General features: G+C 38.7%; 1 protein-coding gene across 3 annotated transcripts; it reads right to left on the reverse strand.

Annotated features, from left to right (window-relative positions):
* Positions 1-557: 557 nt before the first annotated feature.
* Positions 558-17,747, reverse strand: LOC128512828 (tropomyosin alpha-4 chain-like). 3 transcript variants are annotated; one of them, XM_053486256.1, is made up of 8 exons: positions 17,025-17,746; positions 14,374-14,507; positions 12,116-12,233; positions 11,950-12,020; positions 11,215-11,290; positions 8,746-8,808; positions 7,657-7,726; positions 558-1,903 (listed from the first exon to the last, which is right to left on the reverse strand). In XM_053486256.1, exons 1-8 carry the CDS (start codon positions 17,154-17,156, stop codon positions 1,821-1,823), a joined length of 747 nt encoding a protein of 248 aa, XP_053342231.1. In that variant the 5' UTR covers positions 17,157-17,746; the 3' UTR covers positions 558-1,820. The 3 variants fall into 3 exon arrangements, 2 of the variants coding, with proteins under 2 accessions (XP_053342231.1, XP_053342230.1); XM_053486255.1 differs by lacking the exon at positions 11,215-11,290 and adding an exon at positions 10,297-10,372 and having other exon boundaries at positions 17,025-17,745; XR_008356328.1 differs by lacking the exon at positions 558-1,903 and adding an exon at positions 10,297-10,372 and having other exon boundaries at positions 17,025-17,747.
* Positions 17,748-18,397: the final 650 nt, after the last annotated feature.

The raw sequence follows: 18,397 nt of genomic DNA on the forward strand, positions 1-18,397 counted from the left end.
TGCGTTTGAGGAGGTAAAACGTTACTATTTCTTTATAATCATACAGGTGGCGCACTCTGAACCATTTACACATTCTTCATCCCGTGATGTAGAAGTGAATTATTTACCAAATTTGTTTAGAAATAATAATCATGGTGGATGACAGATACACATGCTGCTCAGTAAAAACAAAATGTAAAATTTTTTGCTTAATTTGATTTGAAGTTAACGGTTAAACTCTTGTATTTGAAGTTTGTATTGTTAAATGCTGCGCTTGTTTTGTTTTTTAAGTGAGAAAGATTAATTTAATATAGCACATTCCTTATAATCATTAAACTCTTTTTAAAGATATTTAAATTTAAATAAAATCATGATATTTAATAAAATAATAATAATTAATAAAATTGTAAAAAATATATTCTTGGTCCAAGACCTCTTAAGAACCAATTCCATCATTAGACGTTATTTTTTCAAAAAAGTCAATAAAGCTTTAGCATCCAAATGCTATGCCCTTTAATAAATATCCGAAGACAATGAATCCCAGAAAGCTCATTAAGTGTTATAGTACTTTATTTAAAAAAAAAAAAAAAAAAAAAAAAGGATTTTGATCTTGTGTCATTATTACAATGAAACACTAATAGCAAAATGTTTACATCTTAACAACTTTGCAATTCCAGTTAAAAAGGTTCTTGGTGCTTTGAAGTACTTAACTCACTCCATGTGTGGATGCAGAGACAGTACACTGAAGAGATGCTTATGGATAATACCGTATATTTATTCACCCCCTCACTCTCTCTAGACCCCTTCACCCTTTTTTTTGGCAGTGGAAATGTGACATCCCGTCTCTCTGCCTCTAACCCCAGGGGGGGGGGATAAAACAAACTACTGAAGTGTTCGCCTGGTTTTAGTAAATTTTTTCCCCCTCACTTCACACCAAACTTGAATCAGTCACCTAGTGTTTGTACACCTCAGCCTTAAAAGAAATGGAAAGGTTGAATAAAAACCGTTGAGTTTGTTTTTTGCTGAACAACAAGAAAAGAGGAAACAAATTCAAGTGAGATGATTCGGCATAATTAGTAACAGGTCTTAGCTCTTTTTCCCCCCAAGCGAAACACATGGCCAAGAGAACGACTGTAATATAATGGTCTGGCATTGGCACAGAAAAACATGTAGATCTGTTGTAACAAATAATAGTGCTCAAGTGTTAGAACGGACGGGGCCGAAAAAAAAGGGCGGAGGGAGGGGGCAGGGTTACAAAGAGCCAGGTGAGAAGAGTCGTATCTTGAACGGCAACTTTTCAGATTCTTTATACTGTATTAATAATATTGCACTGCGGGACTCGAAAACTAACCAGAACACAGAAATCTGAAAAAAGACCGAGAGCGAGCAAGAGAGAGCAAGAGAGAGCGTGCCGTCTCGTTACTTTCACACAATTACAGGAATGAATTTATCAAAAATCAGGAATATTTCGACTTGCAGAAAGACATCGGCGCTTTATCATATCCAGTCTTGTTCATGGGGAGGAAATGAGAGGAGTCTACACCAAAAAAAAAAAAAAAAAAAAGTATAATAATATAATGATAATAAAAAAAATTAAAAAAAAATAGATATGAAAAAGAAAATATGGGAAATACTGAGGGCCGAAGCTAAAGTGCTACCTACACCTAAAAAAAGGAGAGAAAAAAAAAAAAAAAAAAAACGTCTTGCCCTTGTTCAGCCACTCAGTAACTGATAGAGGTGGGGGAGGGGGGTAGAAAGGTAGGGGTGGGTTGTGGTCTGGTGGAGTGAGGGGTGTTCAGGAAGGGAGAAGGAGAAGAGGAAAGAGGGGGCGGTGCAGACTCTTAGAAGGTGTTGAGATCCAGCAGAGTAGCGTCCAGCGTGGCGTGGATCTTGATGTTCTCCTCTTTAGCGGTGGCGAGCCTCTCTGCAAAACAAAAACACGAAAGAGGGCGGTGAGAGAAGAAAGAGAGAGAGGGAGGAAAAAATTTTTATAAATTCTGGGCCAGTTTAAAGGATGGATTTATTCTCTCCTGACAAAATATCTCAAACATGATGGTGTGTGGATATTTTTTGCAAGGTAGCATAACGTCTGAAAACCTGTGCTGTTCAAATGCCCCCCACCAAAAAATAAACACACAGGAATTGAAATCTAATACCTACGGGATCGTTCCAACATAAAGCCACCAAGCCAAAGTTATGATGAAACCGAAAAGCACAGACATGTCTGGTGATGTAATTCGTTACACATGGGGTGGGAAAGAAAATAAAAAAGCCATGCTGAAACATGTTAAACTCTTTGTTGCAAGTTTCAAGATATTAAATGCAAACAGGAAATAGAAAGTAGTGTTAAGACTATTTTTCCTAAAACCTAAAGTTATTAAGCAGTTCATTATTAGGAACCGTAAAAATCTTTTCACCTTCTACTCAAACCTATAGAGCATGGTCACAAACAGTGAAGGCGGCATCCTCCATCCAGGAAGGTGTACAGCAGCAGCATTGCAAGAAATACTATTATTACCCTCCAGGTAAAAGGCGGCTCAGAGTGTGTTTATATCATAATAAAAAAAAACTAGGGATAAATATTACAAATAAAATAATTCTAATAAAGTAAAACTTTAGGTAGCTCTATCTATTTAGATCTAGCTTCATCTGTAGAAATATTACGGATGTGGCTTATTTCCACTTCCAGACGCGTCTGATTCATACGTATAACTCTACTTCTGCCTCACTCCTGACTCACCCCTCCTGCGTCTGGTCCTGCACAACAGTTCCTTAACGATTTCAAAAAGTACACAGTTTACACCTCACCCTTCCTTTGGTGCATAACCAGACCGGGTGATGACAGAACTGAACCTAAGAACTGCTGCCGCCTGTCAGGTATCAGGCGAGACCTATATGTGATGTCATCTCAGGGGGGGGTTTTCTTTGTTGCGGTCACCTCTGGCTTGCTTTTAGTGATCGTTAAACTGACCTACATCTTCATCCAAAAGTGGCAAACAAAACTGTACCAAATATAACGTTTTGTATTCTAAGACCATGTAGATAAATGTCTTAGAACACATGACCAGGGAAAGGCGCTGCTTTTCCTATATTAAAGAAGAAGGAAAACACGGCTTGTACGATCATGTCATGCGTGAAAAGCCTTTTCTGAAGTGGTTTCAACCTTGTTAAACCTGCTTTCTTAATATTGGCCTTAACGTATAATTAGCTTAGTTACAAATCTAAACCTCTGGAAATTAATCTCAGATAAACATTATACAGCAAATATCCACATTATATACCTTCATGTGCATAAATCCGAGCAAGGCCTTACAACATCTCCTTTTTCTCCACTGGCTATGTTCTCCACTAATGTTTTTGCGCCATGATGTCACGTTAGTGTTTTCTGTTACACCTCTTTCACTTAGTGATGCGTTTCCGATTTAGCCTAAACGATTTTACCCTCAAGATTTATATTCACCAGTAGATGGTGAAGGTTAAATTAAAAACGAAGTGTGTATGCGAATATGGTGTAGTGGTGTTAAGTACAAGACTCTTGTTTCTCGACAAGACATTTTAACAGACTACACAAAATACTGTTTATATCATGAAAATTATTTCAAGCAAGCCCACATTCCTGCTTCCAGAACAGTAACTTTTCCTCTTGTAAGAGGAGAGGCAGCTGGGGATAAAACAAAGCATGTAGCTGTTAGGCGAGCTGCTAGCATACTAGGATATTAGCTCATACAAAACCGCAATGGCCATAGTCAGTCACCGTAAAAAAAAAAAAAAAAAAAAAAAAGGCGGGGGTGTGGAAGAAGGGGGGAAAAAAAGAAAAAAAAAACCTGGAACATTCCCCAAAGGGCGAATCAAGCTGTTGGTGTTTTCGGCAAGAGCGGCGGTCCATGATGTTACCATTTGCCCTGTTTGAGTCGAACAACGTCCAAATGTGTGTGTAGACAGATTAAACTAGACAAATACATGATGCATTACACATCCACATCGAAATCCCTCTGATTCATTTAGGGAGCATTCCCTGGCTTAACCGATCCGACGTGTGGTTAATGCATCATTAAAAGATTTAAACCTACAGCCTAATGCTTATATTTCATTGAGCAAAGTGAAAATTCGTCACAAATTGCTTTTTCAAAGACCTCAGTTAACAGGGAAAAGAAAAAACAACAAAAAAATTAAAAATAAATAGACAGTGGCGACCCAAAAACGAACAAAACAAAGCAATGTAGAGTAAGGGGAAAAAAATATATATATATTAGTCAGAGGAGAACATGAGACAGATAAAGAGATAGAGATGGCCACAGGAGAAGTGAACACACGCCAGGAGAGAAAGTGATGAAATCAGAGCGGATGGAGTGATGAGGGAGAGGGAGGGAATGAACACAGAGTCCTGGCCTCGACATCGTTCAGGAATGAGCTGCTCACAGAGGCGACGTGGAGAGTGGGAGGAAAGGGAATGTAGGCGAGAGGGAAAGAGAAAGCGTGTGCTTACAGGAAAGAGCGACTAAAGTGGAACGCAACGCTGGTATAAGTCTGCAGTTTGGTTGAGATCCCTGCCATGTTGTGAAAGATTAGAATAAAATGACCACTTACTTAGTCATTAGAAACACAAAAATGTGGTATTGGTGACGAGAGCTGATCTTACGGAGTAGCAACAGATACCTACCGTGTGCTAAAATACTCAACCTGGTTAGAGCTCAAAGACGGTATTCAGGTTAGATTTCTAAAATAATTGTGCTAAAAAATTATCAAAACAGCTCTAAACAGTTTCCTGTATTTTTAGTAAGTTGCACTGTAATGACAACCCCCCCTCCTTTGCCTCCCACCGCCCTTATGTCACTCTGCGCTCCAGAACACAACCATGCAGGAAACCAAGCTTAACCACAACTCTTAACCATGCTGCTAATCCTGTTAGTTTGTAGAGTGAGCTTAAAAACGCAAACACACTCGCACCAGCCTCGACGACACCTATGCACAGCTCTTCGTGAGCTTCACAGTAACGTGCAAAGAGCAAACAATGAGGCTGTGCTGTAACGGCGCAGTGTGTGTAGGAGGCAGACTACGGGTTTATTTTTATCAGGTTTTTTTTTTACGATCTCTAAAGCTTCACCATAGAGGAACTACAATGAAGAAATAAAAAAGCAACACGGCCGAACCAAGAACCGGCATAAGTTGTCAAAGCCATCGTCAACCTCCACTTGTGTGTGACGAGCGTCTTTATTCTCTCTCTCGGCATCACTTGTTCGTTAAGGTCACCGCAAATTGGATTCGTAAATAATTTGTAGGACGTGTAAATTTACACTAAATTATCTAATGTAACAATAACGTTAAATTTCTTCAAGTTTCATTCGTAAGTCAGATTTGTTCTTAAGTTCATCAAAGTGAGTCTTGTACGCCTTTCACACGAATATACAACGTGTATTAGGTTGTGCGTGTGTGTATATGAGACTGTACCTTTAAATCGCAAGGGGAATCCCAATGATACAGCTGCACAACGCTAGATGGTGTTTACTGCACGTTTGAACGTTTGTCTCAGAGCTGTTCTCCAATGTATTGGACTGTGAACTGAGTTTTGTTGGGGATTTTCCGAAATTAAGATTTACCATCAGGACAGCTTTACAGGACAGACATTGTCCATCATCGTGCTCCTGGACTGATTCATTGAAACCGGTGAGGCCGACTTATTTCCTGCACTCACCCTCACACACATACAATGTACAGAATATACATACAATGTACAGAATTTTAGATATTTTATACCTTTACTTACCCACTGAAAATATAGTGTATATAATTGTAAATATTGGTATCTGGTGCACTGCAGTGTCCATTTTTTTTTGGACAATACACGTGAGCTACTACCGTGATTTGTCCACATCTACGAATGTTCGTAGAACTGTGGTCTGTTTTTTTTATCCGCAGAAATTCATAACTCAAATGTTTATAAGTCGGGGACGACCTATGGTTATTCCAATTCCACAAACAAAGTTAATTTATGTTTTATAAACCATAGTCAATTCATTCATACTACTGAGATGCATCCTCTTCCGTTTTAATCAGCCTTTGCACGGTCTTGTTTCTACAAAGATCAGCCCCTAACATGTGCGTGTAAATTAAGTGGTTTTACAAACCAGAGATCTCGCCTGTTGTGTAGTGCAGAACGAGTTGCTTGTGGAGCACAGTAACAGCATTAGGGTGGTGTATATTTGCACCACCATTACATATTCTGTGTAAACGCACTGCCCGACCCAAAAAATAAATAAAGCCACCACTTGAGGATGGTGAAATTATTGGGCTGCATCAAGCACTGAGGAGCTTTGTAAGGACTTTGCTAAACCTTTAACTTCGTAGAAGAATCGTGGTCAAGGGCGAAGAAAATAAAAAAAGGTTAATGGAGATGCATGGTAAGAAACTGACCATAAAAATCAGATCCGTGTTTAATAGTGAAAGTAAGAGCACTTAAATACACATACAATGTAATGAGACCTCGCAGGATTAGGAATAAATATCTGTGCGTCTATGAGAAAACCACTTGTTAGTGAGACTAATCAGAGAAAAAAACATTCTATAGAGCATAAAGACTGGACTTTGGAGCAATGTTGAATAAATAAATAAAAGCATGAGGAGTTGGTATAACCCATATACCAAATAAAAAAAACTTTTATCAAAGTCAATAAAGGGTTCCTTCTTGTTCAGGAGGTAACTAAAGCCCAATCCCAATTCCATTTTCTACCCTGACATAAAAATATATTTTTGTAATATCGCGCAATCTGTGCTATCCGCTAGCAAACTTTAGCGATTTTTAGAATTGGGATTTGTAGAATTGGGATTAGGCTTAAGTAACTTCACATCTAGTGAAAAATCTCAAACTCCATAAAGGGATACTAACTTGAATACAAGTGGTTGTATAAATGGTCTAAAGTCCCGTGTGTGTGTGTGTGTGTGTGCAGGAGAAATGAGTCAGCCTGACCGGTTTAAATGAATCAGTCCGGGAGCCCGATGATGGAAAACGTCTGTCCTGTAAAGCTGTCCTGATTGTGAATAAACTGAATTTCGGTTCACAGTCCAATACAGTGGAAAACAGTTCAGAGACAAAATGGGGTCCAGTCAATCGCGGAGTAAACACCATGGAGCCTTGTCTTCCCGGGGCTTGTCTTCTTTAAACGAGGTCAGCTGACCCCACTGCGGAACTAGTTAGCAAGTCCGGAACGTACTGTATGAAGTATTATATGCCGACCCCGAGCTGTGCTGATTAAATAAGAGTGGGTGCAAGTGATTTATTGGACATAATAATGTAAACACAAAAGAGCTTCGTGGGTTTTTGGTTTACGTCCATGAGTGCCGTTAGCATAGATTGTAAAAAGGTTAAACACCCCGCACACGCACACACCCACAGAGTGCTAGCAACACTTCTCAATCGGAATTGAGAGTGGCACTTTTAGATGCTTTATAATCACGCAGGGGGGGATAGAAAAAAAAAAAAAACTAAGTGCACATGCAGCTCACTCCACTGCACACACATGCTAAGTATTTACATGGAGGTTGCGTCATTAAAAGCATGGCCCGGCTCTCCTCTAACGGCCTTGCACTCAGTTTCTGTAGGCGTACACACAGTGATCAGAAGGCACATGTAAAGTTGTGAGAGAATGATTAAATCAGAATATAGTGAGCTGAGCTGCCTACCTTCCAAATCGTCGATGGTCTTCTCAAGCTTGGTGACTGATCTTTCACCGAACTCGGCGCGAGTCTCAGCCTGAGAAGGAAGAAACAGCAGCAGCAAAGATTCGTCAACAAATTTGTTTTACAGGAAACTCAAATAAAAGAACACATGCGCACAAACTTAATGTATAAAAAGTTTCTTCTCCCTCATGAAAAGTAGCCAGTCGGGTTAGTAAGTTTGGTGCTGGAGCTACAATCTCAATACCATTGTCAAAGCATGTTTAGTACTGTGCATGCGTGTTTTGTCATTTCTTTACCGATTTCACAATGACCTGCTTTTGTGGTTTCTAACTCTGACAAACAACGGCAATAAAAAAAACTAAAGGATGTTGCTAAAAACGATCTCAGGGTGCAAAAAGTTTTTACAAATGCTTTAGGGGAACTACTTCAAGGGTTTTCTAATACTAAACTGGCAGGTCTCTCATTTGTTACAAATTTATTGGAAATTTATGAAGCAAACTACAGACGCCGCTTGGTTCCAGGGAAGGAACATTATAATTCTCCAGCACATAAAGACATTTTATAATTTAGAGAGATAAGTGCACATGTAAAGTTATGGGGAAAGAAAAATAAAACTGGTCTAGTTCTAGACGTTCTGCTTATGAAGACTAAAATCTTGGGAGCCATATGTGATTTTCTAATACAATAAAATTTCACAAATTGATAAAGTTGCTGAATAGTCCTGAAGCAAAATTGACTTAATCAATACTGAAGCTTCAGCAAAATGGTTTTCCCTTTCACTTTTGATGGTAAACTGATTTTGCTAGAAAATGCTAGCTGCTAAGATATAAAAAAAAAATTTATACACACTTAAAGAAAAGAAAAATAGTATGATGTATGTTACACTAATATTATATAAAATTATCATATAGCAATACATTTAATATTAAAATATTTTTACAAGGTTTTTTTTATCTTTTCTTGAAGTCTATAATTTTGTTGGCTGATTCTTTACATTAAATAATAATAAACAACAACAACAAAAGGGTCCTGAGCACCCTAAAACACCAGAGCTTTGCTAGTTATTATAGTGAAGAAGTATTGGAGCCCCACCTCCTTCAGCTTATCCGTGAGAATCTTGATCTCTTCCTCGTACTTGTCCTCCTTCTGGGAATACTGCAATGAACAAACAGACAGACAATCAGAGAATCACACTGTTTGAAACCAGATGCTTTTATCACACACATTTTAGACACACCAAGGCCTCGTGGGTTACGCAGCAGCAAACCTTTGTCTTCTATTCACAAGTTCACTGACACAGCTGATTGATTCCAGATGCAGGGTGCATACAACTAATCTACAGGGCATGTTTACGACCAACATCTGTCCCAACACAAATATCTATATATCTATATCTATCTATCTTATATATATATAGAACCTTCATTCGATACTGTTCTCTCTTGAGCAAAAACCTGTCCTGCTTTTCAGTGTCGGTTTAAAAAGACAGAAGCGAAGCTATTAATAAGTGAGCTCCCTCAAGATTCAAGACTGCTGGGCAAAAGAGAAAAAAAAAAAAAACCTCCACAGCTTGAGCTGAATCAGCCAGTGAATGAGAGAGAGCTCAAACATTCACAGAGCCACAGTTATCTGGAGTGCTGACGTCATGGCGAAACGACCTTGTCTGAGCATAGCTGAGCAATTGAACGCTACCACACATCTCTGCAAAACACAGTGTTTCTGGGTAAACATGCCTCAAAGGATTAAACTGCAAACTGGACAATATTCTGCAGAGCTAAGGGAATATTTTAAGGGAATTTCCATCTAGCCTGTCTCTAGCTTTCCTTCATCTTGCCTGATGTACTCAAATAAAAAAAAGTTAAACAAAGTGGGTTTTTAAGCATTGATACTGTTACAGATTTACAAGTTAAATCACAAACAGTTCAATTTCATCCATATTAAAAAAAGAAGAAAAAGATATCGATGCTTTAAAAAAAAAAAAAAAAAAAAAAAAAAAAAACGACAACGTCCTTTAGAATTATTCCAAAGGAGAAGGGGGGGACAGAACTAATACAAAAAATAGACTCCAACTGTGTTCTCTTTTAAAAATATATATTATTCACTACCCTTGACTACACGTAGCGCATTTCTAACACAGCCTCACATTAATCCTATCCCTCTGTGGTGGTTTCTATGACGACTTATGTTTCCTAAATATGGCCAGAAACAGATCAGGCAGTGAAATTGTGAAATATAGTCTGGTCTTGTTGGCGAACACTGAATAAGATAAGGAACTGACAAAATAACAGACAAACATTTCATTTCAAAAAACATTTCAAAAAAATTTCAAACCAGAACACAAAATCCTATGGCTTTATTACACAAAGTCTAAACTCTATATATTTAAAAAACCCCTCCCAAAAAAAAGTCTTAATGTTTCACATCATGCATGAGAACAGTAAAAATGTCTGGAGGCTAGTAGGACCACGCAGCCGTGGTCTTTTGATAAGACCCGGGCTTGTATTCTGCCGATAAGCAAAATGAGGCCCTCATATCTTATTCTGGAATCTCTTCCCTTAAGTACTGTAGTTTATTAGGGCTTAGAACCACCTAAAATCCCACAAGCATGCAGAAATTATTTTTTTTACATCTCTCCTTTCCTACCTTCTCAGTTTGGGCCTCCAAGGACTTTAAGGTATTGGTGACATTTCTCAGCTCCTCCTCCAATTCCGCACATTTGCTGCAGGATTTTTTTTTGGTGATTTTTAATTTCACATTTTGGTGTTTGAAAGAGAGAAGAGAAGGGGAAGTGTGTGGGGAGGGGGGGTGAAAGGAGGAGGAGTAGAAAGACATTGGAAAAAATGAGGAGTCAGGATGTAGAGGGGGGGGAGTTGAGAAAAGAATTGAGATGAGAAGATGAAAGCAAATTATGGGAATAAACATGAGAAAAATGAGGGGGTGGGGGGAGGGAAGAAGGGAGGGGACACAAAATAGAAAGACATTTACAACAGAAAAAACACAAACAGGAAGAGAGAAAAAAACACAACAACACACATTATGGACTGCTAGTGCATGATCTGGGTGTAAATTAGTTCATCCCTCAAACAAAAAAAGAAGCCATGTTAGATTCTAGGTGAACTAAAAATAGCCGACTGTAACAGCAACCAAAAACTGGGCGAGTAGAAGTGATCGTATGAAGTGACGATTTTATTTAAAAAAATAATAATAAATTAAAAAAAACACAAACTGAACCACATTCATGCAGTTAATTGCGAGCATAAACCACACAGATCATTCACTTGGGTGAGAAAGGATGAAGGTAAAAGGGAGCAGATGGGTGAACAAGGAGGGCGAGGGTAAGCCGGGTCATTCGACAGTTTTTTTTTTTTTTCAAACACCTGCCTGAACCTCCCTAAAAAACAGGCTCATAGGGCATAGGAAGCAAGCAAGCAAGCCCTTTAAAAAAATAAATAAATAAAAAAATACCAGTTCCGGACTGCTCGGTATAAATCCGAGGCCCACTTTTGCTCATCCCCGGGGCCTGTAAGAGGAACCCACTGGGAAACAGAACTGGGCCAGTACCTTGTCTTCGGCTGCCTGCAGACTCTTCAGCGTTTGGTCGTAATTCCTCAGCAGTTCCTCCAATCGACGTCTATTGCTGTTTTTTTGAGATGGGCAGGGAGGAAGAGGAAGTAGGAGGGGCGAGGCGAGGCGTGACAGGGCGGACCCAAAAGCGCATGCAGGTAGGGATGGGTGTGTGGGAGTTTTTCAAAACATGCACGCACCAGTGGCACAGATGGGGGGGGGAGGAAGCACAGGTAATGTTCAGTCATGATATGTACGGCATTCCCACTTTTATGGTGTTGTGAATAATGCAAGCACTCTTCAAGAGCTCTAATAATTTTTATACCACCTTTTAATTATATACTTATCTAAGCTTCAAAGATAAAGTAAGCCTTTCTTTAAAAGACAGAGACATAAAGGTGGGGTTGCTCTTGATGTGTGCTGAAAACAACATGCAATTAGGTAAGGAAAAAATAAAAAATAAAAAAACCTGTAGATCTAAGGGCACTGCATGATGGGATGGGTCTCTGTGATTGTGGGTGATGCAGATGTTAATTTGCAGGCTCAAGTGTCTAAAAGAGGAACTCTAAAATGTGACCTGCTAGATTAAGAAAAGCAAAGTCACCCATGTGTGCAGGGTGAAATGCAAAAATAGCTCGTATCTACATAAATAAGGGGAAGGAATGAGCTATTGGCCATTAAGAAATGCGAGTGTGTGTGTGAGAGACTGAGATGACTGAAAGCCTGACTCACGCCTCAGCAACTTCTGCTCGCTCCTCTGTGCGCTCCAATTCACCCTCAATGATGACAAGCTTACGAGCCACCTGCAAACACACAGATACACACACCCAATCTTAGAGAATGAGAAGATGGGCAGGCTTTAACCCCAGGGCAGAAATAGGCTGGGGTAAAACTTTACCTCCTCGTATTTGCGGTCAGCTTCCTCAGCAATATGCTTGGCCTCCTTCAGCTGGACCTCCTGCAGCTCCATCTTTTCCTCATCCTTTAGAGCCCTGTTCTCAATCACCTTCATGCCCCTAAAATGCACACACACAAAACATTAATACTGCTGTTTGACCGGCTAAAAACAACTTGCAAGAATCTAGACCAGACCGTGAGGTTTATATAAAAACTGATCCACAGCTAAATGTTTACCTGCATATTAGTATAGTCAGTATAAGATTTGAGTGACACTTCATCACTAATTTTTTGTTTTTCTCTGCCTTTGATTGCTCTTGTGTATGATGAAGTTATGACAATGTAAGGAGCAACAGCAGATGTAGCAACGTAACGCATTACCAATAGAGCAGATATTACAGCCAGTGCAGTTATGTCACGTCACTACAAAATGACTTTAGAATTAACCTACTTTTTTAAAATTTTGTTTTTTTTTATACATATTTTTTGTTTATAGCCAGATTGGAAAGAGGAACTCGAATGGGTCAAAAAAACAAAAAAAATAAATTAATTTTTAATCTGCATTTTGTAAGTGCCACCAGTGAGGTAACTGCCCAACCATACATCATAAATTAAACCTATGCCACATTTTACACTGGAGCCACTGTAATATTAAATAATTGCAAATACTGCGCATGTATAAATAATAAATGAAATTTCTTCTCCTGGGGTATCAAACTACATCCCCACAGACCAGCCGCTGGGTGTGACCACTATCTTCATCTAACCACGATAATATCAGATACTTCAATACTGAACACAAAATCACAAAAATCTAACTAGATATATTTACTGGAGATATTTAGCCAGCTAACTTAACCAGTAGCAGCCTAACATCATTACTTAAAACACATATGTGCAACATTTATAACGCAAGTAGATACATGGAACAAATGTACAGGGAAGACTTTTATAAAAACAAGCTGTTTTGCTTCAAAGGTTAAGGGAAACACTGATTATAATATAATCCAATCAATAATATCCATACACTCTTTAGCTTTCCTGCATTTGCATCATCATTCCACTTAACCTAAATTTTCGTTCACTCCAAGACCCTGCTCGCTTTTTATTCAGTTCTGAATGTTAAGCTGTGTGCACGCACGCATTACAGAAGTGCAAAATACCTCAAGTTCCACCTAAACCCAGCTGTTAGTTGTAATCTAATTTTAAATAAATGTTCAGAAAGCATGTAATGTGAAAACGGGGTCAGGTTTGGGTCAGGGTGTTGCAGACTAGAGACCGTGACCCCAGATGGGATTTTTCACTTTCTTTCTGATACGCTGCAGTTTGACATTTAAAAAAAAAAAAAAAAGAGCAAATTGACCTTCTCCGAACAAAAAGCATGTTAAATCACATACTTGTCTACTATTCGAGACTGTTCTTGAGAACTTAGTAACTTTAGTAGCTCTAGTACCTTTTTTCTACTGCAGCAACCTTTTAAATTTACAAACCTCTCTGTAACATAACAAAAGATCAATTTGCTCAATAGAAATTTAAAATTTTCAAGATTAATAAATGCTTCCGAACCTAAAATCAGAGTTTTTGACTTGAGATGCGTTCATGACAACAATCATGGCAACTGTAAATGTTTTTTATAGTGACTGTGTGTGTTTAATGTTGTATGCAAAAAAAAAAAAAAAAATTATTTAACAGTTTAATTTAGAAAGTGGATGATTAGGGAGGTTTTGGCTGACAAGCTGAATCTATACCTCCAGCAACACTGGACTAGAAAGGCATTGGAAAAATAGTAAAAGTTATTAAACACTTGTAAAAATATATAATCTGACCCATACAAAATATAATACAGTAGACTTCTTCAGTTACTTGCCCAGTATAGCTAATTCGATTCACAAAATTTTACATTAACTGAACTTACATTTGGAAAACTCTTGATTCAACTACCTAATTCATTAATTCAATATAGTTATGCATCAATTACCAGGTGTGGATTTGGTCTAACTGGGACTACTGGAGGAAATATGACCTACAGCTAGGTTTAAATCTGCTGTATTGCACAAGATCGTGGCATCCATTAACATTTTAGAATGTAAATCAGGCGAGAACTGGCATACAGTCTTGAGTCATAGATCATGTAACACAACCACTCACCGGTGCATCATCATATAAAACACAACCATTAATCTTAATAATTCAGTGTTTAAGGCTTGGTTTATCCAGGTCAGTGCCCACACACACACAGATACAGACACACAAACACACCTCTCGCTCTCGTCTGCAGCCTTCTCTGCCTCCTCCAGTTTTTGCAAAGCGGTGGCGAGTCTCTCTTGAGCTCGATCCAGCTCCTCTTCGACCAGCTGGATGCGCCTGTTCAGAGAAGCGACGTCCGCCTCAGCCTGCGCACGAGCCAGAGAGAAAGCGATGGAAAAGAATAAGGGAGGGAAAGAGAGAAATCATGAATGAGAAATCAACATTTGCCCTTGACGCAGCTCAGTGGACAAAACGTCTTGACTGGACTGTCTCACATAAGCAGATTTTCTTTAGAAGCCCAGTGGTCCTAATTAGCGACCTCTAAAGCCTAGTTTCATAAATGAATTGTTAAATGTTATTACAGAGAGAAGAATCAGTCTTTAAAGGGGGAGAAAAACTAAACTAAAGGACATAAAGAGAGAAGATGAAAGCCAGCAGTTGCTTTTTTTCTTTGTTTGTCTTTTTTAAGGAGGGTGTTTACGGGAGTATATCAGTGGTCCAAAAACAATTAGGAAAAAAAATATATACAACCACAGCAAACAAAGTTCAAAATATGACAAATAAGCGATGCAAAAATGAAACACTGCTGCCATGGCAATGCTGTGAGCAGCTCATGAGGAGGATGAACTTGCCTTAATGCAAAGACCATTGCCATGGAGATACACTCTCTCTGGAGCAAAAAAGGAAAAGTCCTCCCTCTCTTAAAAAAGAAAACGCTGTTAATATTAAACAGAAATTTTTTATGGGCGGAAATTCTTCCCAAAGCTCCTACAAGACACTTAACAGGTGAATGTGTACTGCTGGAAAAAAACTAATTTTGCATTTTGAATTTGTAAAACAGGATGGCGTTGTGGTAAGCATCGCTTCCTGCCTGGCTCCCGCCCAAAGGAGGACCCACAATCAGTTGGCAAGCACACTTCCAGTCGCAGCTGAGCATGACTCCACAGAGACTGCAAACCTCCTTCATCTTAAGTTGACTTTCCCAACAAAGGCCAGACACAGAATTCTGACAAAGTGACTATTAAGAGTGATATGACACTCCATGACAACCCCCCCGCCCCCCCACCACGCCTTCCCGTTATTCTTTAAGGAACTAAATCAACCAGTCGAACTGCTCCTTGTTTAGCCCCCAAGGTATGGCTGGTGAATAACAGTGCACATTATTAACCATTCTGGTGTACTATTTTTCTTACTATTTTAACTTCTCTCAGTTTATTTGAAATCATGCTGATAACTAATAAGGATGTTTCCCTAAAGATTAAGGCCTAGGAAAGGACACACCTCGCTCTATACTTTAAAAAAAAAATTATATGACTATTTTGTTATTTTCATTAAAACACACAGACCTCCTATTTAGAGCTGTAAATGTGAGATGCCATTGTAATCAAGCACAACATAAGATATTTCCCACAATGAGGCACAGGCATTACACAGCATCAAGTCTTGAGCAGACGTTAAGCAAGGATTAAAACACTTAGTGCTGTTATAAGAAAATAATCAATGATGCAGTAGTGTGATGTAACCCGGCTTAAACCTGTTACCATTAACACAGACTGTCTTAAGAGAAGACGTTGACTGTTTTACATTAAGACCATACACTAAAGTGTGGATTCACCTTCCAGTAGCGCAATTCAACAAGTATTATGGCTCATTAATTATTAACACATTACATAATCTACACTCATTTACCTTCCAAGATCTAGTTAATAATAATCTAAAAAAAAAAAAAAACTTTTTTAAAACTACAAACTTAGCATTTACATCACCAGACTTTTCTCTGTTGAAACTGTGTCGCTGGAAACCACAGTGATGTAGTGCTTTTAACACTGTTACATCACAACTCTGAGGCTGGGGGGTTTAAACCACGCCTATTCTCCTTGTGCCTGGTGGGTTTCCAAATTGCCTACAACATAATCACTGGGTGTACGTGTGTGAGATTCTGCCTTTGCACCCCACCCAGGGTGTCGCCCGCATTATGCCCCAAGTTTCTTTGCATAGGCTCTGGGATTTCTTAAACCCTTCACAAGTATAATGGACAAAAATGCAGCTTAGCAATGTCGGAAAGAAACAACGCCAAGCGATCGCTAAGGCTCCAGATTCATGGTTCAAACCCTCTCCCTGTTTTTTCTGGAGTATTACCCGAATGCGGGCATGGGTTCAAATTCCGATGCAATGCTTTCAGTTTGCTCTAACCTCAGACCTCCTTCTCTTTTTTTTGTTGCCTAACAGCGGTTGGAATCTAGTAGGTTGGTTACATTACCGCCGACTGGCAGTCTCATTCTCATTCATCCATCCATCTTCTCGGCCTCTTAAAGCCAATTTTCCAAATCCAGACCAGGCTTCCTTAAAAAGCCTAATGCATCCTTCTCTGATCTTGTCTTGAATTAACTTCAGATTACTTTAGTGTCCCCTTTTTATTTAGAAATAAACCTGCAGTTTGAGTGATGGACTAAACTTCAAAGCTGCTAGAAACTTATTCAGCCTCAGGTTGAACAATTCAGTTGATCTAAGGATATAATCTGAGAAAAACCTTCTGAGAGATGTCTACTACAACTTCCTGAGCAAGCCTCTTAACTGTCAACTCATCAGTTGTTTCCTGTCTCAACTGCCAAACTGATGATGTTCCTTATAGAGAAGGGTGTGGAAGGGGTTTTGGATGTTACCTGCTCCCTGGCGCGTTTCTCCTCCTCGACCTGTCTCTGCAGGACCTCGGCTCTCTCTTCGGCTTCATCCGCCTGTTGCTGCAGAACTTTAATCTTACGCTTCACCGCTTCCACGCTGTTCACTCCGGCCATTTTATTCCTAAAAGCTTTTTTGTTCCTTCTCCTCTATTTAACGTGTAATTTGGCGGTAATGCCGAGCTTTGTGGCGATCTGCCGCTGAAACCCAAATCAGAGTAAAAAAAAAAAATCTGTGCGCGCGAGCGACCTGGTATCGACTTACGTCACAATCCAATAAACACTCGACTTTATTTATTTATTAACGTTTTTACTTCAAGTATACCTATCACACTTACAATGATTTCGCAAAAAAAAAAATCACAATATGTGATTTTGTTCTTCGAAAAAATAAACCCTACGCGAGTCAAAAATTTAGCTTAGATAAGGCTTAGCCTAGCTTGTGCGAGTTAGCCGGAGCGCGCGCGAGCCTCTGCGGATGAAGTGATTTCTCAATCGCGTAAAATATCCTTCTTCTTGCCGAAAGAAATCCAGCAAAGCTGTTCAAAAATCTATATATCTATCTATATGTATGTATATAAAATAATAATAATACTAAAACAGCAGCCGACGAAGAAAGAGGCTAAAGGCAAAAGATGTAGGGTGTTTCTTCTTTCCCTTTCTAGCTCTCGCGCACAATCCTCCTTCTCTCTCTCTCCGCCCTCACTCAGTAACCCACTTTCAACTTCCGCATATTAAAGCCACTTCCGCTTTACCCCGCCCTGTAAACCGGAAGTGACGCAGCGTCGTCTACGCTTAGATTCACTAAAAGTCTTTCGTAGAAAATTTCAAAGAAAATAAAATGAAACGATATTAATATGTAGAATAAAATGTTACATAATTGAATTAAAAACTTTAATTAAAAAAATCATTATTTCCAATAGTCTGTGACCAGTAGATAGCGGATTTGCAACGAATTTGCAACTCATGCGCGTTGTAACAGGGATTCAACATATCTTTATATCTAGCGCCCTCTAGTGGACTGACATATGAAGCAAAAAGAAGGCAAACTTAAAAATTTTGGTTCTTTACATTTCAAGAGCACTGTTGGAAACACACACACAAACACACACACACTCATATATATATATATATATATATATATATATAATTTTGTTAATTAAATTATTTTTTTGGTATTGGTATATGGAACGTTATAATTGTATTTATCACATGAGTCAAAATTTACTGTAATTTAAATAATTTTTTAATAAATTTAGTGTACAAATTTGGTGTAATTCATAGTGCGTACACTGTAAAAAAAAAAAAAATTAAGTGGCATTAAATTATCCAAACAGTTAGTGTTAAATCATGGTAAA

This window comes from Clarias gariepinus, chromosome 25 (genome assembly GCF_024256425.1).
Source record: "Clarias gariepinus isolate MV-2021 ecotype Netherlands chromosome 25, CGAR_prim_01v2, whole genome shotgun sequence".
Taxonomy (NCBI): Eukaryota; Metazoa; Chordata; class Actinopteri; order Siluriformes; family Clariidae; genus Clarias; species Clarias gariepinus.

Excerpts from the sequence above, each read along its gene's own strand:
- LOC128512828 (XM_053486256.1), bottom strand. The coding sequence starts at position 17,156 with ATGGCCGGAGTGAACAGCGTGGAAGCGGTGAAGCGTAAGATTAAAGTT. Across the intron at positions 14,508-17,024 it reads AGAAACGCGCCAGGGAGCAG|GCTGAGGCGGACGTCGCTTC; the intron begins GTAACATCCAAA and ends GCTCGTGCGCAG. Across the intron at positions 12,234-14,373 it reads GCTGCAGACGAGAGCGAGAG|GGGCATGAAGGTGATTGAGA; the intron begins GTGTGTTTGTGT and ends TGTGCATTTTAG.